Below are 21176 nucleotides of genomic sequence, written 5' to 3'. Positions count from 1 at the left end.
TGAAAAATAGATACTGGTGCAAATGTGTGCAAACTGGTACAGTACAGAACGCAGCAGGGTGTATTGCCCACGTATGTAAACCAGAATGAAACCACTTACAGATACTTCAGGAATCGGTTTCAACTTCTCCCCTGAAATTTCCTGTAGGGAGATGTTGTATATTGAAGATGACACTTGATGGGTTGGTAGGTCCTTTGCTTTGATAACAGGACGTGGAATTTTTGGAGAGGATCCACTCCTTCTTCCAGGGGGAGAAAGGCATGGTGTAGGCACCAAACTCGTTTCAAAGTCTTTTTTATCTATCTGCTTCACCAAGGAATTCTGGTTTTCTGATGCTCCTGCTTCTGTGTAGGTATTTTTTAGATATCCTTTAGTTGTCCAGCTCGCAGTCTTCCCCAGCACGCTCTCTAATGTTAACTGAGTTAACCTTGGAGGACTAGTTGTTGGGCCGGTTGAACCCTGGACACTGTGGTTACCCTATAGAGGAACAAAGTGAAATCATTTTGAGCTGAAACTTGTGGTGAATAAGTTACTGAGTACAAGTTCTTAACAAGTTCATGTATTCTCTGAATAAAGCAAAATACACATACATATACATATATATATACTATTTTATTCTGCAATAAAAAAGAAAACTAAAAAACAGCAATGCAAACAGGCATAAATCATTTGCTAAGATGCCCTGCTATGTTTGCCTCTGGTCTTGGTAAAGCATGTTTTTTACCACTGAGTAACAAGAGTACATTTAGGAAATAGTCGCTCAAATATATTCATTCCAAAGAAAGTATGCAAAAGAAGAGGATCCATAAGAAGTTACCTAAAACTTAGGAATTGTATACTTTGGCTTCCTGATAAGCTAACTCCATGAGAGGAGAAAGAACTGGAACTTACAAAATTTACCTTATTTATGTAGGGAAATGCTACTTTTAAAACAAGCTGGCCTATCAAAGTATTTTTGCCTTATATTTTTGTACAAAAGTTTTACTGTTCAAGAGCAATAGATAATAGAGCATGTTTTGTGAAATATTTTTCTTACGTGACAATTTCAATTATAGAAAGTATTTTTCCACAAGACATGAACCTCACCAAATATAATTATTTGGAAAGCTGAAAATAAAAGCTAGAAACATTTTACTAATGTACAGTTCTGGAATTATCCCTAAAAATTTTAATTTTTAAAATCTGAGAAAGGAGGAATTACAAACAAAAAAATCAATGGCCATGATGGTAAATAAGGAAAAAGAGAAACAGTGTTGTTTCAGTTGGTAGATATTTTTCTGCTATAAAACAATAAATTTAAAGAAAAAACTAATGTGATAATTGCTTATACTTGTCATGAGATTTTTCTAACTTGTCTTATCTGTTATATTTAAACAGATATATTTAATATATTTAATTATATATTTATATATAAATTTAAATATAAATATATTTAATAATAAACAAACAGAACAGAAAAAATCAACAAAAGCAGAGTACATTTAAAGACATTATTTGATGTCTGAGACTGTACTATCTTACTTTCTGTTTCAGTACACTATTCCACTATCCTTTCATTTATAGCTATACAGAACCAAACATCTGGTTACTCCCCAAATTTGGATTTTTAAACAAAATATTTGAATGACTGATTGAACTGTTCAGCTTCTTCCTGAATGTTTGGTCATCATACACCTCAAGATACAGATCACTATCTAAGGTGAAATTTCCATTTCAGTAGAAGTGAAGTATGTGTAACGGTGAGAGAGTCTGCTTTAGGTTGGGCACAAGACAAGAGAGGAATTTATCAAACCTTTTAATTAAAAGGGATCTATCTGTCTGTGTGTCTGCCATTGTTCTGCCTCTCTTCCTTTCTTCCTCATCACGGGCTACATATTGCTCTATGTGCTGCAGATGCTAGGAATATAATGGTAGGCCAAAAGTTAATCCCTGCCATCCAGGGACTTTATCCCAAAGACAAGGGGTCACTGAGTGATTTGATGGACGAGAAGAATGTCATGACGGCACAAAACAGAAGGTATGGGAATGAGTTTGTGTGGATATTGTTTGTGGTGTGTCTGAAGTGTCTGTGGAGATAGTAGTAAGGGAGGCCAATTAGGAGACTATTAAATTGGAATGATTAGAAATGCTGAGGTGACTTGCGTTAATTCAGTGGTGGTGATGATGGAGGCTGGACTGATTTGAGAGTTCTGTAGAAGGCAGAGTATGTTGTACTTAGTGACTCTGGAAAGCTTTTACATGGAGTCTGCAATCCTTAACCCTAGTCATGTTATGATTTTCCTTTCTTATGGAAAGCAGTTGGGATTATCAGACAACTGTGGTCTCAAGAAAGGTACACTTGGGTGTAAGAACCTCTCCTAAGAAATAGCTTGCCTATCTGTAGTAAAGAAAGAATTGCAGTGTGTCTAAGGATCTTTTACAAACATTTCTTCTTGGTATTCATTCTGGGCCTTATTTTCTTTGTCTATGCTGGCTTGATCTTCTGATACGTATATTTCTTTATATATGATGGAGAAATTTATTCAGAGTCCCACATAGGGGAAAGAAAAGATGGTGATTGGGTGTCAATCCATGGGACCTTAGTTTATGCCCCAAGTGGAAAAATAAGAGAGGTAAGAATATTTCCGCCCTCGTGACAGTACCGCGAGGCCTGAGCTGCAGGCACTGCGCAACTCTCTTTGCTGTACATTTACTGAGTGAGCTTGTCCCTCACCACATCCTGGGAACCCTGAGGATGTTCACATGACTGAAGAACTCTGCCTTCAGGCAGAAAACTGGAAGGAGTGCAAGAGACCTGACAAATGCCTAGTGCTCTGAGTTACTAGGTAATGGAGTGGGGACTCTTGCAATTTTTGTTTCACAGAGACAAAAAGAGAATACAAGTTTAGCCAGTTTTCTAAAGAAAGGTAAACAGAAAACAGAACAAACATCTTCCAGGCCTTGGTTTTAAGAAGGTACTGGTGGAACTAGGATAGATTTTTAAAAATTCAGTCTGGTTGCTAGACAGTGCTATATCTTCTCCAACTTAAAAAAAAAATTCCAGTTTAATTTCCTATAATTGTTATATACAATTGACAATGGGATTTCTGTGACCAGAATACCCTCTACTTATTCGTTTCCATCACATTTTCACAGTAAAAAATAAGCACATGTATGGTGGATTTAAAACAGATTGCCCCTAAAAACAAGCTGGCTAAGGGGAAAAGGTATAATTATAACTCTTTGGACCAGAATCTCTGGATCACTCTGGGATTCCATTTTGTATATGACATAAGTAGAAATTAGGAGCTTTTGCAATAAACATTAGTTCAATAAATAGTTATTAAGCTCCTACTATGTGTAAGGCATTTTCTAGGGACTATATAAGATATACAGGTAAGAAGAAAAAGGACACTGCCCTCGAGAGGCATAAAGTCTAATAGCAGAAAGATAGATACATACAAAAGTAGTAATTTCATAAGGTAGAAGGTAGTAAATTTCATTTAAAAGTTTCAGATGGGGCTTCCCTGGTGGCGCAGTGGTTGAGAGTCCGCCTGCCGATGCAGGGGACACGGGTTCGTGCCCCGGTCCGGGAAGATCCCACATGCCGCGGAGCGGCTGGGCCCGTGAGCCATGGCCGCTGAGCCTGCGTGTCCGGAGCCTATGCTCCGCAACGGGTAAGGACACAACAGTGAGAGGCCCGCGTACCGCAAAAAAAAAAAAAAAAAAAAGTTTCAGATGTAGTATTATGAGAATTTAGAAGAATGCACGGACAGCCTGATGTTTGCTAGATCATTTAAAAGAAACTTTAAAAATCAATACATTTGATAAGAAGTGTATATTTTCCACCTGTAAGTGGACCAGAGAACTTTTCTTCCTTCTGTAAGTTTACTCAGGTGTATTTCTTTTTGCTTGGCATGAGCAGTGATTATACACACAGAACTATTCATGAGTATGTACAGGGACATTCACCTCACATTTTCCTAAGATATACCCTGGTTTGGAGATGGGTCAAGAAATGGTCAGATTGAGCTGTGTTCCCTAATAGGTATTCATTCTCTTCATAGTATTGCATTTCCACAGTAATATGTTTCTATGCTATTTTAAATATATGAAAAAGACAAATAACTGGAGAATCTGTACAGAGCACAAAAGGCTTGCCTAGTTTGGCTGCCCCAGAATCACTAATTCTGGTCTATCCCAGATTTTGAAAGGGGAATTAGGATAAATGGGAAAGGCAAGACAATACACGAGACTAACAGGTTGATTTGAGTTGTGTCAGCTTCTATTTTAGAGAGGAAATAAATGGAGAATAAAAAATAGTATAGTATTTACTAGTAGTGGTGCACTGGCAAAACCTTCCTCCTTTCTTTAGTAATGTTTCTGACTTACTAAAATAGATTATATAGGTATAGATGACGTTTATTGCTTTCACATACATAACACATGTGGGCTCGACATGTCTTTGTATTAATTTTATACTAAATAACATATACATTTGTTACATGCATAAGAAGTTTACTATAATATGATTGAAAAATAACCACTTTTCCCCCTTTGGTTTATCATTTAGCTACTGAAAACCTGCAGAGCAATTGAATATAATTGGTCAGAGTAGTAAAGAATTTGTTATGCTGTTTTCATATTCCAATCATCTGTTCATCTGTTTCTCAGAAGAACAAATACAAAATGTTTTTGATTTAACTTAATATATATATTTTAAAAGTCCAAATCTCTTGAACTGTTTGTCTTCTGGGCTCAGAAACATTTGTTTGTTAAATACTCAATCGTGCCCAGTGCCAGGAACATCAATAGAGTTTGTCTGACTAACTGTAGCACAGCATATGTACGCCGAAGATGAGAATGATTTCTCCAAGGACCCAGGACCTCCTCTGTTGAACTACATTTCTTAAAAGGACATGCAGATGGGCACTTGGACAATAATTTTTGGATGTGCAAAACGAATAGCTCTTGCTGAGTTGTAATTTTAAAAAGATAATTTTAATCACTCAGGAGGGCCAACTACTTGGAGCAGGTGGGACCCAGGCTCTTTGTATTACAACTTTAATGTTGAGTGAGTCAGGATAGAACTCTGTTTTAGCCTTTGTAAAAAGTGGATGATCATGTTTATTTATATTTCAACTGATTTTTAATTCAGTCCACCCAGAAAAAAATCTACATAACACTCTTAAAAGTTCTGAACAAAACACATCTGCAATATTCCACACACACTTTTTTTTTTTTGCGATACGCGGGCCTCTCACTGCTGTGGCCTCTCCCGTTGCGGAGCACAGGCTCCGGACGCGCAGGCTCAGCGGCCATGGCTCACGGCCCGGCCGCTCCGCGGCACGTGGGATCTTCCCGGACAGGGGCACGAACCCGTGTCCCCTGCATTGGCAGGCGGACTCTCAACCACTGCGCCACCAGGGAAGCCCTCCACACACACTTTTGATGGCAGTTTTGAATTTGTAATTGAGATAGAGTCAGCAGGAGTTTTACGTTTGTCCAACGTTTTAGTGATTAAATGTGTGAACTGACAGAACCTTTTAGCTGAACAACAGCACTAGCGGACAATAGAGATGATACAGGTATACACTTTGGTTGTCAAATAAAGAGCACAGTTATTTGCACAAATATAGCTAAAGATATTAGTCATAACAGAATGAAAAAAATCATTTCTTCTTTGATGATAGCAAGATTGACCATTCAAATGTATCTTAAACGTTTTCACTAACAACCATCCCCAAGGAGTATTTCTAACTTCTACCTCTTGAATTTAATAGGAAACTATTAAAATAATACCAAATAAAATGAAAGGAAGATGTGACTGTTTCTAGCAAGTAACTAATTCGCAGCATGCTTGATATTACAAGGACTTGGGCAAATTAGTTTTGTAAACATCTTTACCTGTAGCCAATGATGCCTCACAGACAAATCATAGCAGAAGTTACAGGGACTGTATTGGATGGGTAAACATCATCATGTGAATATTTGGGGAAAATGATGAGACTCCTTTCATTGTTCAAGACAAAAACATATTTTCCTTATAAGTTAGACTTCATGCTCTTTAACTGATAAAACAAAGGTTTCTTGTGAAAACTCCTATCTATAACCAAATATATATTTATCTGCAAATATTGATCTTTAAGCCAAAGTTGTATGACATTATTCTAAGGAGATAAGAGTTTTATAACCTTCTCTCCCTGCCTATAACAATGAAGGGCCAAGTTACAGGAACCAACTTTTTCAGGGAAGAAGAAAGCTTCAAAAGATAACAATAAAGATATGTAGATGTGAACAGCCTAAAATAAATACTCACATAAAAATAAATATTAAATATGCCTGGTAGGTTTAGACAGTATGTTATGTTGTAACTCATGATATACAGAAATAAAAATGCAAGCAATACATTCAAAATAGAATTCGTCCATTTTTTTCAAACAAACTGACATTTAAAGTTTTTTAAAGGCTACACAGAAATATAACTGGACTCATGTAGAGTAAATATCATTTCTATTGTGTGTATATAAATGTGTGTGAGAATGTTATTCAGAATTGCTAGTCAAGCGTGTAGGGGTGAGTGGAAAAAAACAATGTAATGAAATAGTTTAACTACTGAGTGCTAAAAAAAAACCTTGAAAGCAACAATACCAGGAAAGCTGAGAGGAAGGACTAAAATGGTCCTTTTAATCTGCTGTTTGTAAATTTGTTTTATAGGCCTTAACAGAGTTAGATGAAGAGAAGATCTAGAAGCTCCTAGCTAATTTGAACACTATAAGTAGTCAGTCCACATAATTCATGTTCAAATATGGATAATATTTTGGCTCAAATGTTCTAGTTTGGACTGTTACGTAAGAAAAATTACCTAGCTTTGCAACTATCTACTTTAGTATCTGATACATAGAGTTTGGAGAAAATGACTATATTTCTAGAATCCACCAGAGGGCAGACAGCAGAAGCAGGAACTACAATCCTGCAGCCTGTGGAACAAAAACCACATTCACAGAAAGACAGACAAGATGAAAAGGCAGAGGGCTATGTACCAGATGAAGGAACAAGATAAAAGCCCAGAAAAACACCTAAATGAAGTGGAGATAGGCAACCTTCCAGAAAAAGAATTCAGAATAATGATAGTGAAGATGATCCAGGACCTCGGACAAAGAACGGAGGCAAAGATTGAGAAGATGCAAGAAATGTTTAACAAAGACCTAGAAGAATTAAAGAACAAACAGAGATGAACAATACAATAACTGAAATGAAATGCAATCCCTATCAAATTACCAATGGCATATTTTACAGAACTAGAACAAAAAATCTTAAAATTTGTATGGAGACACAAAAGACCCCGAATAGCCAAAGCAGTCTTGAGGGAAAAAAACAGAGCTAGAGGAATCAGGCTCCTGGACTTCAGACTATACTACAAAGCCACAATAATCAAGACAATATGGTACTGGCACAAAAACAGAAATATAGATCAATGGAACAGGATAGAAAGCCCAGAGATAAACCCACGCACCAATGGTCAACTAATTTATGACAATGGAGGCAAGGATATACAATGGAGAAAAGACAGGGTTTTCAATAAGTGGTGCTGGGAAAACTGGACAGCTACATGTAAAAGAATGAAATTAGAACACTCCCTAACACCATACACAAAAGTAAACTCAAAATGGATTAGAGACCTAAATGTAAGACGGGACACTATCAAACTCTTAGAGGAAAACATAGGAACAACACTCTTTGACATAAATGACAGCAAGCTCTTTTTTGACCCACCTCCTAGCGTAATGGAAATAAAAACAAAAATAAACAAATGGGACCTAATGAAACTTAAAAGCTTTTTCACAGCAAAGGAAACCATAAACAAGATGAAAAGACAACCCTCAGAATGGGAGAAAGTATTTGCAAATGAATCATCAGACAAAGCATTAATCTCCAAAATATATAAACAGCTCAATATTAAAAAAAAAAAAACCCAATCAAAAAATGGTCAGAAGACCTAAATAGACATTTCTCCTAAGAAGACATACCGATAGCCAAGAAGCACATGAAAAGCTGCTCAACATCACTAATTATTAGAGAAATGCAAATCAAAACTACAGTGAGGTATCACCTCACACCAGTTAGAATGGGCATCATCAGAAAATCTACAAACAACAAATGCTGGAGAGGGTGTGGAGAAAAGGGAACCCTCTTGAACTGGTGGTGGTGGGACTGTAAATTGATACAGCCACTATGGAGAACAGTATGGAGGTTCCTTAAAAAACTAAAAATAGAATTACCATATGACCCAGCAATCCCACTACTGGGCATATACCCTGAGAAATCCATAATTCAAAAAGACACATGCACCCCAATGTTCACTGCAGCACTATTTACAATAGCCAGGACATGGAAGCAACCTAAATGCTCACTGACAGATGAATAGATAAAGAAGATGTGGTACATATATACAATGGAATATTACTCAGCCATAAAAAAGGAATGAAATGGCGTCATTTGTAGAGACGTGGATGGATCTAGAGACTGTCACACAGAGTGAAGTAAGTCAGAAAGAGAAAAACAAATATCATATATTAACGCATATATGTGGAACCTAGAAAAAAGGTACAGATGAACTGGTTTGCAGGGCAGAAATTGAGACACAGATGCAGAGAACAAACGTATGGACACCAAGGGGGGAAAGTGGTGGGGGTGGTGGTGGTGGTGGGATGAATTGGGAGATTGGTATTGACATGTGTACACTAATATGTATAAAATGGATAACTAATAAGAACCTGCTGTATAAAAAAATAAATAAAAGAAAATTAAAAAAAAAAAAAAGGAGTTAAGGAAATGTGCCCAAGCTCAATTCCAGGTTCATCTTGCTCGGCCATATGACCTTGAACAAGCTATGTCACTGTTCTGACCCTTACTCTGTTCATCTATAAAATGGTGTCACAAGTAGTAACTAATTCCCCTGTAGGCGTATATAATGCTTTGCCTAATGGCACCAACTATTATTAAGTGTCCAATTATTATTAAGTCCTAATGGCACTAGCTATTATTAAGTGTCCTACTATCGTTAGGTCCAAATTCAGTATATTGATTCATAGAGCTCACAATAATTTCTATCAATATTTCTACATTTCTACATCCAAATTACAACCAACCACACTGACATGGCAATTAGATGGCATTATGCTTCCACAGAAAAATCTTTATTTGGCTGTAGGGCCAAAGCCTACAAAACAAAACAAAACAAAACAAAAGGAAGAAAATGACTATATTTCTAGATAAGAAATTGAATTAGAGAAGTAATAAAATACTAATATAAAGCTAAGTATTTCAAATCACCAACCAGCTATATATACCCAAAGCCACGTTGGGAATAATGGCATAAAATACAAAACAGAGATGATAATAATAAAATGCTTTTTTATTTTTCTTTCAGAAGCAGCAATCGTATAAAGGGTATTCTGTTTTAACAGCTTTCCTAGATAATTCATTTTACGTGGTAGTCTTATTTTATAACTCACCACCAGATATATTTCCATAGTGTTCTTTTCAGATAAGAAGTACAAATTCAAAATTAATTGAGCATCAGGAAAATTAGTATATATGTCTGCCTAGGGAATAAAATATATAGTAAAGCCAAGACTAAGATGAGAATATGCAAAAAAAAATTATACTTTTAAGGCTCTCACACTGATGAAGATCTCAAATGTGAACTGATTATTAGGGACTTAAACTACAATCATTGAAAGCTTATTTTAATTAGTCTTTACTGTCATATGTGTATTTTTTCTCTATCATAATACCATGATTGTGCCTAGTTTTTTGCTTCTGAATACATCTAACTTCCCTTTAAAAATATTCAAATGGTCTAACACCAAATAAAGTCTTTTAACTACAAGTTATAAACTTCAAGCATAATAAGTAATGCAATTATTACTCATCTGTCCACCATTATTTATAGCATGACATTGTTTTCCTTAGCTATAATAGTGTTACTCTAACGATATAACATTCTACAATAATGCAACTAGGGACTTCCCATGTGGTCCAGTGGGTAAGACTCCAAGCTCCCAATGCAGGGGGCCCGGGTTCGATCCCTGGTCAGGGAACTAGATCCCACATGCATGCTGCAACTAAGAGTTCGCATGGTGCAACTAAAAAAAAGATCCCGCACACTGCGACGAAGATCCTGAGTGCCGCAACTAAGACCTGGTGCAGCCAAAATAAATAAATTAATTAAAAGAAAAGAAAAGAAATGAAAGGCAAGTTTAAAAATAAATAAAATAATGCAACAATAGTAAGAATGCCTAAATCAACTGATTTTTCTTCAAAGACTATATGTAAGTAAACATTTAAGATATGTAATCTGTAGATGGGTGGGATGGGGGGGTGGGAGGGAGGTCCAAGAGTGAGGGGATATATGTATACATATAGCTGACACACTTCATTGTATAGCAGAAACTAACACAACATTGTAAAGCAATTATACTCCCCAAAAAAACAAACCCCCCCCAAAACAAAAAACTAAGCATCCAGAACATGAAGACAGATTCACTGTATTTTGAGAGCAAAACAAAGAAAGTGTTTTGTAATTTTGACAAATTAAATTAAAACTTATTCTTAAAAAATAAATAAAATAAAGTATGTAATCTAATTTCCCTTTGACTTATATAATAAATGGGAGAAATAATCCTACAGGAAAAGAATTTACAAAAAGCTCCCAAAAAACCAATTTGATAAAAAAGGGATCATTACAAATTCTAGAACTTGTTTAAATATAGCCTAGCACTTTTGTTAGTCATCTGTATTTTAGTTTGTATCTTGTTATTGCCTCTAACAGCAAACCTCAAAGCTTGCATAACATGGCAAGGCTTCTGCCCCTCTCTCTGGCTGCCACTCTTAGTAGGCTCTGACTAAAGGTGGGCCAGGGCAGGTGTTAGCAATGATATCGTCCCACTACAGACTCAAGCCATATTCTGATGGTCTTGGGACAGGGGTGACCAGAGAGCTATGCCAATCAGAGCTTTGAAAATGCATGATAAATTAATTTTCAATTTCATGTAGTTGGTAACAAGTACATGTCTGCACAATAAATGTTGAAGGATGTCAGAAGTAGAGTAGCTAGTAGCAAAAGAAAGCACATAAAGTGATAGCAAATTAAAATATTCAGAACTAGTATTCTTCATTTTCCCATAAAGCTCTATTGCTTCTTCTCAAGGCTTTTCCTTCATAGAGGTGGAGAGGTAAGTTCCTCATGGGGTGTTATTTAAAGGGCTGTTTCTACATAATACTTCCCTCAAAGTTTTCCAGAGAACTATTATTTCCTACCTGCCATGACATTGCCCCCATCACAGTAATTCTTTTGAGTTAGGTAAGCTGTGCACATGGGAAGGGGATGGGCCTACCCCATTAACAAAATGGTATGATTTATCAGATTAGCCAATTAATACTGTATAAGAATTGACAGCTGGGATGGGGGCAATACTAGATGCTGAAGACATATTCATTTTACATTTTTATAGCTTAATTTTATGTAGGGTGAAAGGGATAAAGTTGTTCACAGCACATTTAAAATGTACTGTTTATGCATTTATGCATAAAGGGGTTTGTAGTAGGTTTATGTTTGGTATGACTATAGTTTCATCACACTCAGAAGTAAGGAGGTTATAAAAAAGTATTTCCTCATGCACTTTGCTACAGAAACTCATTAAAAGTTGCAAAAAAACATAATTACTGCCTGAACAATCTCACCATATTCTCAACTGGCTCTGAAGGTAGGAGCTGTGGACTTAATGTATATCCCACTGTTGAAAGGGGTATTCTTAATCAGATATAGTTGTTAAAAAAAAGTTTTCTAAGTATACAAAAAAAGTTTTTCTGATTATTTCTATAATTTCTACATATAAATGATTTGTATAATTTCACTAAACCAAAACTTGACTATAATCTGCTTTTAAGATAATTATTTTTTCTAGAAAATATAAATGCCTATTATTAAAGAACAATGCTAAAGAAATTTCATAAATAAATTCATTTCATATGGGGAAAAAGAGTTATATTAAGTTTTAAACAAATGTTTCAGAACTACACTAGTTTGATATTTAATTAGTTATTAAAAAACATTTTATGAATTTACTGATTTATGAGATATAGGTGTATTCTAAATAAGTGCAAGGCAAGCCTGTAAGGCAAGCCCCAGCACTAATCCATGATTCATTACTTAAACTTTAATTGGCACAACTCTTGAAATTCTGGAACCATATGGAAAATAATGAGTCCTAATAGGTCTAAGGTGAAAAGATGGCAGGGGAGTTAGGAAGCCAGAAAAGTGTCAATTCAGAATGCTTAGCAACTGTAACACAATTTCCCCAGAGATCTAGAACAATGTGTTCTCAATATTTTACTGGACATGCTATCATATAACTAAACTGCATATTATTTCTCACTCTGTGAGGCAAAGGTTAAAATGAAAAAAGAAAATCAAACCAAAAACTGGTTGCCATAATTAAAAATGAAAATGGCTGACTGTTAATAAAAAAGGCAGCAATTTAGAGTTACCATAACAATCTGAGGCGACTGTTGACTAACATTGCAATCTGCTGCATTTTTATAAATAGCAGTTGACTTCCCCTCTTTCATTTCAACTAGTTTTAGTGCTTAGTTGGAGACAACAGAACTGTGCTTTAGAACTATTTCACTCATCAAGCAATGTACCTCTTCGGTGCTATCACCACCATAAGAATCATCCTCCAATTGGGTGTCTCTCCTTATTACACTGGTATCCTCTTTTAGATCCAAAATAAATGGGCACCCCTCTGGGGACATATTCTGAGTCTTTCCATGAGGTGCTGATCGTGGTCTTGATGAAAAAGTGAAAATATCCTTTGGAACAATCTGGGTTTCCTCTGTCTGTTGGTCACGTTCATTTTTCTTGCTGGCTTCTAGCCACAGGTGTGAGGTGTTGCAGGAGTTTTCATCCAGAAGTAGAGACTGCGTGCTGGAGGCCAAATGGGGGATGTGGTCATCATTTTCAGGAAATATCCACTCATCTGACATTTGCAAAAGATGACAAAAATTAGAGCAGTGTTCCATAAGTGTTATTTTAGGCAGGTAGTTAGGTTAACATTCCTTCTTGTTGAAACAGAGATTTATCAAATAATGCAAAAGCCAAGGAAGGCAATTTATCCACCATCTTGTAACCTGCTAAACATTTAACCCACGGATAGTGCTTACAGATACGGGCAACTCATTTGTACTTCCTCTCCATCTGAGTTGAAACACTGGCCAGGAAATTTGTAAGTCTGAAATAATTATCACCTGTCTTGCAGCAAGTTCTTTATAGCACAGCCTCATTAATTTGGTATTTCAGAGGGGGAAAATCTTCCAAATTTAAAAGGGTTTGAGTTACTAATTTCTTTTAATTTCAGGGGGACAGAGTACTTAACAAGCTCTTTAAACAAAGTATCTGGGCCTTGTTCAGATTATAAAACATGGAGGAGAGGAAAACCACGAAAAGGCTGACAGTCTTTTCCTCTCCATTCTACTCATCGGTACAGGACAATTCATAGATTAAACTGCTAGACTTGTCAATAGCAAATCCACAGAAATATTTGTTAATGTGACTGGTGAATTCTGCTGGTGAAAAGGACCTTTATGTTCAATTTTAATTTAATTTTAGGAGAGAATGTTTTGACATGAAAATCTTTTTGCACATTGTTTTCTTTAAAAATACTATATACTACAACTGAGATATATTTTTATCAAAATTTTAAAAAATTTTAATCTTTATTCAACATTGAAATAGACTTTATAATTCTATGACTGGAAAAAACAAATCTCTATAATAAACATTATTAAAAGCAGGCTTACTTTCTTCTTTAGAATGACAGCAGGAAAAGTTGAGCATTTTCTCAACTTACTCTTTTTTTTTTTTAATTTATTTTTTGCTGCATTGTGTCAATGGTGAAAATCTTACAAGAATTCGTGTTCTGCAGAACCACAATGTAGACGTGGTAATTTTACTCCTGACTCTTGAACTATATTTATCATCATAAGAAGAGTAACCAAGAGCTAAGATTTGCTCACTTGAAACTTTAAAGCTAACACTACAAAAGCAAAAGCAGAAAGCAAAGAGAAAGACCTTTAATAAAAATTATATTGATGGCACAAATAGAATTGTATTCTTCTCAACTGTATTCACCTATTTCTTAACCTAAGACTATGATTATATAACATAACTTGCCTATAAAAAGGGCAATAAATATACATTTCTTAGAGAAAATCTATTAGGGACAAGGCTTTCATATTTTCTGTAGGTAAGTGGTCAATAACAGGTTGAATATATCAATACCCAATCTGACCACATTCACAGAAAATGTGGAGGGTCCTGAGTCAGTGTTAGCTGTGGTCAGGTGAAATGAATAGATTCACTGGGTTGTCCTCTTTTGGACAGCAAACTTTTGCCTGGTGCTAAGCACCTAGTAGGTGCTTTGTGAACACAGTAGGTGCTTTAGTAAACCTTGAATACAATTACAAAAACCAATGTGTTGCATTATGTACAAGGATACGTAAAGAAAACAGGAGGAAAAGGTCCTGGGAATCTTCATTATGCAATTAAACAACTTGTATGATCTAGCACCAAACATATTATTAACTGTCAAAAAGTCAAAGTAAAAGAAGTGTTCTTACACCAAAAGAACTCTAATTATCTTACTACCACATGCTTCTTTGGAATTTGTAGTTTTACCTCAAGTATTTCCATATCAATTGTAATGAATAATTTGGTGTGTTTTCTTAGGAAAATATGTAAATTACTGTGTAATCACAATATTGCAGCAAACAAGATAAATGCAAGAATGATCACCTAAACATCTAATTAGTTTTTCTACACAGTCAGATTTATGCTAGAGACACTAATTGCGCCTAACATTTTAATGAAGGCTTCAACACTGCATAAATAAGACTGACAACCTACAAACAATTTCCATTTATTTTCCTTTTTCCCTAGCTCAAAAACAATTTGCCTTTGTAAAAGTACCACACACCTGCTAGGCAAGATATGTTGATGGGTTCAATGCTCTACACTCCAACCGTCTCCATTATAAAGAGGATTGGAGAAGTGAAACAATAGATAATCTTCGGGGAGGGTGACAATGTTATATGAAAACCTCAAAGTTTTAAACTTTCATTCTGAACAGGACCGCTTGTGCATTAAAACTTGAAAATAAAAATACTCCTTCAACCATTAAAGTCTGACATAAAATTGGGGTTAAAAAGAGATGGAAAAAAATGATATATTTTAGCAAGTGACTGCATCATGACTTTTCAAAATGACTGGGTTTGAAATATTTAACATATTTATATTTTATTAATCGTTAGCAATTATGGTATAATAAAGATGCTAACCTGCTTGATCAGGAGACTGGGGTGCTGGAGAGCTGGGGTTCAATGTCTCTGTTCTCTGTTGGAACACACTGGTGAGGACAGTTGTTGCTTTATGTTCATTTCTGTTATTTCCTGAAGAATTGCCTTTATTGGAATAAATATTTTCCTCTATATTACTTCTTTTGATATATATACACATTAATTTTTGAAGAATGGTACTGTGGTATACTTTTCTATTTGATTATTGAAAAGCAAGTAAGAGGTGACAATACAGATTATATGCAGTTTTTTTCTTTTTCAGGAGAGTATTTTAAGATGAACTCAGCTGCATTTTTGTAGAGGTTCATCTTAAAATTCCTTGATATTTGCATGGGGACATTTTAAATTTAAGTTTTACAATACGCAATAAAAGGAATTCCAAAACCCATATAATTTTTAAAAGGTCCTATATTTTTTACTTTGGTTCCATACAAAATGGAGTGTGTTTTCTTTAAATTACAATTTTTACTGAACTCAACTCTTTTAAATGAAGCTCTTTTCTTCAGCACCTTAAGAAAAATGGATACAGGCCTTATTGCAGAAGTAATTTTTCTATCTACTCTTTTATAATGATAACATGAAACCTAGCAAGCAGAATTTTGGCCTACCCAAGAAATCTACATTTTTGAGAAATTATGCTAACAGATGCGTACATGATACATTCTGGGCTTGATTCAGGATAGACTAATGCATGTGTATACAAATCTATACATACATGCCTCAAATCTAATATTTTAAGCAATAACTATAATAGCCAACTATATTTCTCTAATGCTTTACTGGTTACAAAGAGTTGAAACTTTAACCTACATTACAGTAAATGGCAAGGAGTCCAAAAGGAGAGACAGCAAATGTAAAAAACAATCTAGAAAGGGCCCAATTTAAAAAGAGGAGAGATAAATGAAAAATGAAAAATTATGAGTTGAGTTCAATTTTAGTGAAGTCTGCAGGCAGGAACTTCTATCAAATTTGGGCCATTTTAAAAAATCAATAATTTAAGCTTATTCAGCCTTTGAGAGTAGAAGTAGGAAGTCCTTTATTTTTGTGGTACTGTCTATTTAATCCAACAAATCTCTGTTAGGGCTATAGAGCAATTCTTTTGTAAAAAATTTGATTTCCATAATCCTTGTAGAACAGATATTTATATTTTAAATGAACTGGTTCATAATCCCTTGAAATTTACAACCTGCAGAGAGAGATTCCATTGCTCTGAATAATATACAGATATAAGATAGTATTGAATTAGTACCATACCGCTGGGTGTCTCTGTCCTTTCTCTGCTGGTTCTTTTTAACTGTAATCTTCTCCTGTTATTATTCTTATCAGCTGATGGTTCTTGAGGGGGATGTGGATGCATAATATGCAGATTGGCTGGTACATTTTCATATCAAAGAACAAAAAGCCAGAACAGAAAGTACTATATAGTTTGAAATAACTCAGTAAATATAATTATAGCTGTAATGAGAATGTTCATGTATCATTTTGACAAAATGTAAAGCTGTATAAAAAACACAACTTATTCCTTTATAGGAAATAGGTGTTTATTTCTATTCCAATATTAGAATTGTATCAGGCTTTCATTACCAAATGTAAAATAGAGAGCTAGTGGGAAGCAGCCGCATGGCACAGGGAGATCAGCTCGGGTGCTTTGTGACTACCTAGAGGGGTGGGATAGGGAGGGTGGGAGGGAGATGCAAGAGGGAGGAGATATGCGGATATATGTATATGTATAGCTGATTCTCTTTGTTATAAAGCAGAAAGTAACACACTACTGTAAAGCAATTATACTCTAATAAAGGTGTTAAAGAAAAAATAAACTACTAATACATTTTATTCATGTAATATAACCATATAGAGAGCTACAAGTAATTAGATTACTGTTAATCTTGCAACATGCTATATTAAAAAATATTTAAAAATGAAATTAACAGCCAATACAGAAAAATTATTTTTTCCTTTAAAAGATTTAAGTTTGATTCAACAAGAGCTTAGAGGGTAGTTTCCAAAAGAACCCTGCAGAACTGAGATCAATCTTGAAGAATTCCTAAGTGTAATTTAACGCTGTAACAATAATAATAATAATATTCATAGCAGCATTTGATATTTTCTGAACATTTAAATTCTTGGCACAATATGATGTGCTTGACTGACTGTTCTCACTGAATTCTCATACTGACCCTTTGAGGCAGCTGTTATTTCTTACTACTACTAGTGCTAGTAGTAATTGTATCCCCATTTACAGATGGGGAAACTGAGGCTCGTAGGGTTTAAGAAACTTGATCAAGGTCTCACAGGCAGTGGTAAAACTGGGACTGAATATCTATGTTATTTATTTCCTTATCTCAGTTTTACACTCCATGGGAGATAGAGTCTCTAACAGTGATCGTTAATTTCTAAATCAAATAAAATGAACACAAATGCCTCCCCTTTTCAATGTTCACAAAAGTCAGACCAGTTAAAGTGGACAAACTGACAGGGAGTGGTAAGCCTTGGGTTCTGGTCTCAATTCTTTCCAGTGATTACAAATTGCAAATCACTTACCCTCTTAGCCCTGAATTCTCAATCTATAAAACGGGATAAAAGTTTTCTTCACCAACAGGGTTGTTTTTGTACCAATGAGAGAAAATAAAGAGCACTTTACAAATGGAAGAGATTAATTAAAAGGTAAAACTAAGAACACTTAAAATGTACATGGGGTTTCCAAGACATAGCAATAATAGGATACTATACTATTTTCTCACTGTTATCAGAAAGTAAAAATACAGGGTTCTACAGCAAGGTAAAATAACAGAATAAACAGAATGACAGGTTCCAGAAGATAATATATGGTATAAGAATTCTAAACATATTTCAATATCTACCACTGTTTTCATTTTTAAATGATAATTCTCTGGACTTAAGATCTAGTCAAGAATATAACTATGGATTTATCTTAACATTTCTCACTGTTTTCACTAGCTATCAATCTTTATGCATGATTCTTACCATGAATAGGTACAGTCTGCTTTATGTGGCCAATATTTTCTTTATCTCCTTGTGCTTCAGACTCAGATAACAGCAAGGTTGACATTTCTGCCCTGTTAACACACTTCTCTACTGTAGACTGCTGGCACGATTGGTTATTTTTGGACCCAACAGATCTTACTGTCTATAAGGAAAAGGAATTAATCTATATTTTAAAATATAGGAATTGCATTTATTTCTTGTAGAATCTACATAGAAGAAATAATAGCTGGACAAATAGTGAGGTAAAAATGAACTAGAGGAAATGAGAAGATTAAAAAGTTGGTGGAGAGGGAAATTATGGTAGAAAATTAGAAAGAAATAGGAGATAAATATAATGTAAGGTAAAACAGAAGACAACCAAATCTCATAGACACAAATTAAAATGTGCTCATTTGCTACACTCCATCTTTAGTAGGTAGGAGTTGAAATGAAAATCACTCTGTATGTCAGAAATTCAGAGGAAATTAAAAATAAAAATATAACATTTGAGAATCTGTTCATTATAAGGTGTCTGGTGATGATCCAACTCCTTTTTGAAGGAGACCACAAAATGTGCTCACATATATTTGCCTTTAAGTTTTGTGCATATATTTAATGAAAAGAATGCTCAAAAATGTTAATTGCGTTGACATGACGAAAAGAAAACAGTTTTGAGGTCTTTTAAAATCCAGAATTTCTGTTCCAAATTTATTCAAGCCCTCTGCTTTTGGCATGTAGTCTCTCTCCCTCTTTTTTTTCCCTCTGCATTGGGAAAAAAACCCTTCCCTTCCCATGCCATCCATGCTTACATAAGCTGTTCAAACCCCGCACCTACCTCACTGAATATCCTCATGTTATTTCTTCTGCCAGAGAGTGGAGGTGGTCCAAGAACTTTGGATCCAAAGGCAATATGACAAACATCTTGATTTTTACCGCTCCGCATGCTACCTGTTCCTCTGTTAATGAACTGATCTGTTTTGTTAAAGGAAGGGAATAGTAGTCCATTAATGGGCGTAATGACACACACCATGTTGCAATATTTCTGAAAGTACAATCTAGGGGTCATATGCTGTGAATCCTTCCCCGCTTTAACCCTCCCACTCTCCCAGGGCACTTATAAAAATGCAGATCCTGGGGTCCAACATCAGATCTATCAGATCTATAGAATTAGAATCTTGTGGGGGGGGGCAACAGAAATCTATAATCTTAACAAGTGGTTAAGATTAACTCCCAAGTGGTTCTTTTGCTCAGTATCATCTGAGAACCACTACCACAAACGTTTTTCCTCATAGGAAAAAAGAAAAGAAAGGAAAGCTACTGAAAAATATACTTCATTTTCTCTTTAAGGAAATAATTTAAATAAAACTAACTCCATTGAACAAATATTTCATTGAGCACTCCCAGGCATTTCCTAGAGGTTGTCAGTGATGCAAAATGGATAAGACACATTGCTTGCCCTCAGGGAGTCTGGAGGGAGGTGATAGTACAAGTAAACAGCTAACTACAACATAAGGCAGACCAGTGGGAATGAAGAGTGACTTCTTGAATGGACCTTGAATGACTGATAAGATTTCAAGAATAAGAGATGTAGGGTGCCCAGGGCAGAAGAAAGTGCCTGAATAAAGGCATGGAAGAGTGAAAGGGTAGGGTATGCTTGGGGAATAATGAAATCACCCCTTTAGCTCGGGTCACTAAGAGCCTGTTCTAAATTCGGTAGGCAACAGGGAATCACTGAAGGTTTTGGGGAAAAAGAGACCAAACTGGTATCACCTCAAGGATAAGGAAGCTGTGCTCACCAAACCCTGCTGCCTTTTCCTTCTGGGCACACAGCTAAATTACATTTCTGAGCCTTCCTTGCAGTTATATGGGTCATGTAACTGAGTTCTGGTTAATGGAACGTGAGAAGTGGAATGTGTGACATGTAAACCATCTCCTGCTCCTAAAACTTCCTGCATAATCCCCATGCTCTCTCTTCCCTCATCTCTTGACAAGATGCAAAAGATCCAGTGGAGGACTCCTCTGGGAGCCATTAGATGAAAGAAGCCCGAGTCTCTGAAAGACCATATGGAGGGATGCCCAAGGAACTCTGACTGGACTAGGACTGTGGAGTTCTGTGTGAGTGCAGGCAGCCTTCTCTGACTAAAACAGCAGGTGAGAGTGACGGCTCTTAACTCAGAACACGGCCCACAGCCTAGAAAACCTTCTGCCATGTCCTGCTTGCAAGACAGGACCAACTTGAATATTACAATGTTGGCCCTGAGTAAGTCCAAATTTGCCCTACAGTTCTGGACATTTATGAGCTACTGGCAACTTCTTGTCTGATCTATTCTCCTGAAAAAAATTCCTATGGTTAGCTAGTTGGTCTCATTAGCTTCTGCTAGAGAGCTGTAATTTTATAAGTGGTGGAATTAAAAACCATTCCTATGTAACAGTCATGAGAAAAGGCACAAAAGTTTGTGAAAACATATCATGCTTAGGAAGCCCCCAACATTTAGATCTGAGTGGAAGTAACCTGAGTGGGTATATAGGTGTTCTGGGGGGTCTGTTTCTGTGTTTGTAATAGATGAAGCTGAAGACATGGGCAAGGGCTACACTGCTGAGTTGATCTAAAAGAATTTTTGCTGGACAGAGGATCTAAGGTGGCTGGCAAAGTGGTGGGGAGAAATACCATTCCAGTTTTCTTCAAATTCCTGAAGTCCTATTACGTAGTGATTTTATTTGTCCAAATGGCAGAATCAGAACTAATGAGTAGAATTTACTTCAGAAAGCTTTTATTCTAATTCTGTGAAAAA

General features: G+C 35.7%; 1 protein-coding gene across 2 annotated transcripts in view; it reads right to left on the bottom strand.

Annotated features, from left to right (window-relative positions):
• Positions 1-21176, bottom strand: part of CFAP20DC (CFAP20 domain containing) — a 256375-nt gene that overhangs the window by 83843 nt on the left and 151356 nt on the right. Inside the window, exons 8-13 of one of the 2 annotated variants that reach the window (XM_082848661.1) lie at positions 19220-19356; positions 18385-18547; positions 16654-16770; positions 15382-15504; positions 12691-13025; positions 100-477 (exon numbers count right to left, since the gene is read on the bottom strand). In XM_082848661.1, coding sequence (XP_082704787.1) covers positions 100-477; positions 12691-13025; positions 15382-15504; positions 16654-16770; positions 18385-18547; positions 19220-19356 — 1253 coding nt within the window. The remainder of the gene's footprint in view (positions 1-99; positions 478-12690; positions 13026-15381; positions 15505-16653; positions 16771-18384; positions 18548-19219; positions 19357-21176) is intronic. The other variant, XM_082848662.1, reaches the window with a different exon arrangement.

Source organism: Leucopleurus acutus (assembly GCF_964270905.1).
Source record: "Leucopleurus acutus genome assembly, chromosome: 10".
In the NCBI taxonomy this organism is placed as follows: Eukaryota; Metazoa; Chordata; class Mammalia; order Artiodactyla; family Delphinidae; genus Leucopleurus; species Leucopleurus acutus.
This window is presented reverse-complemented; position numbering and strand designations above follow the sequence as displayed.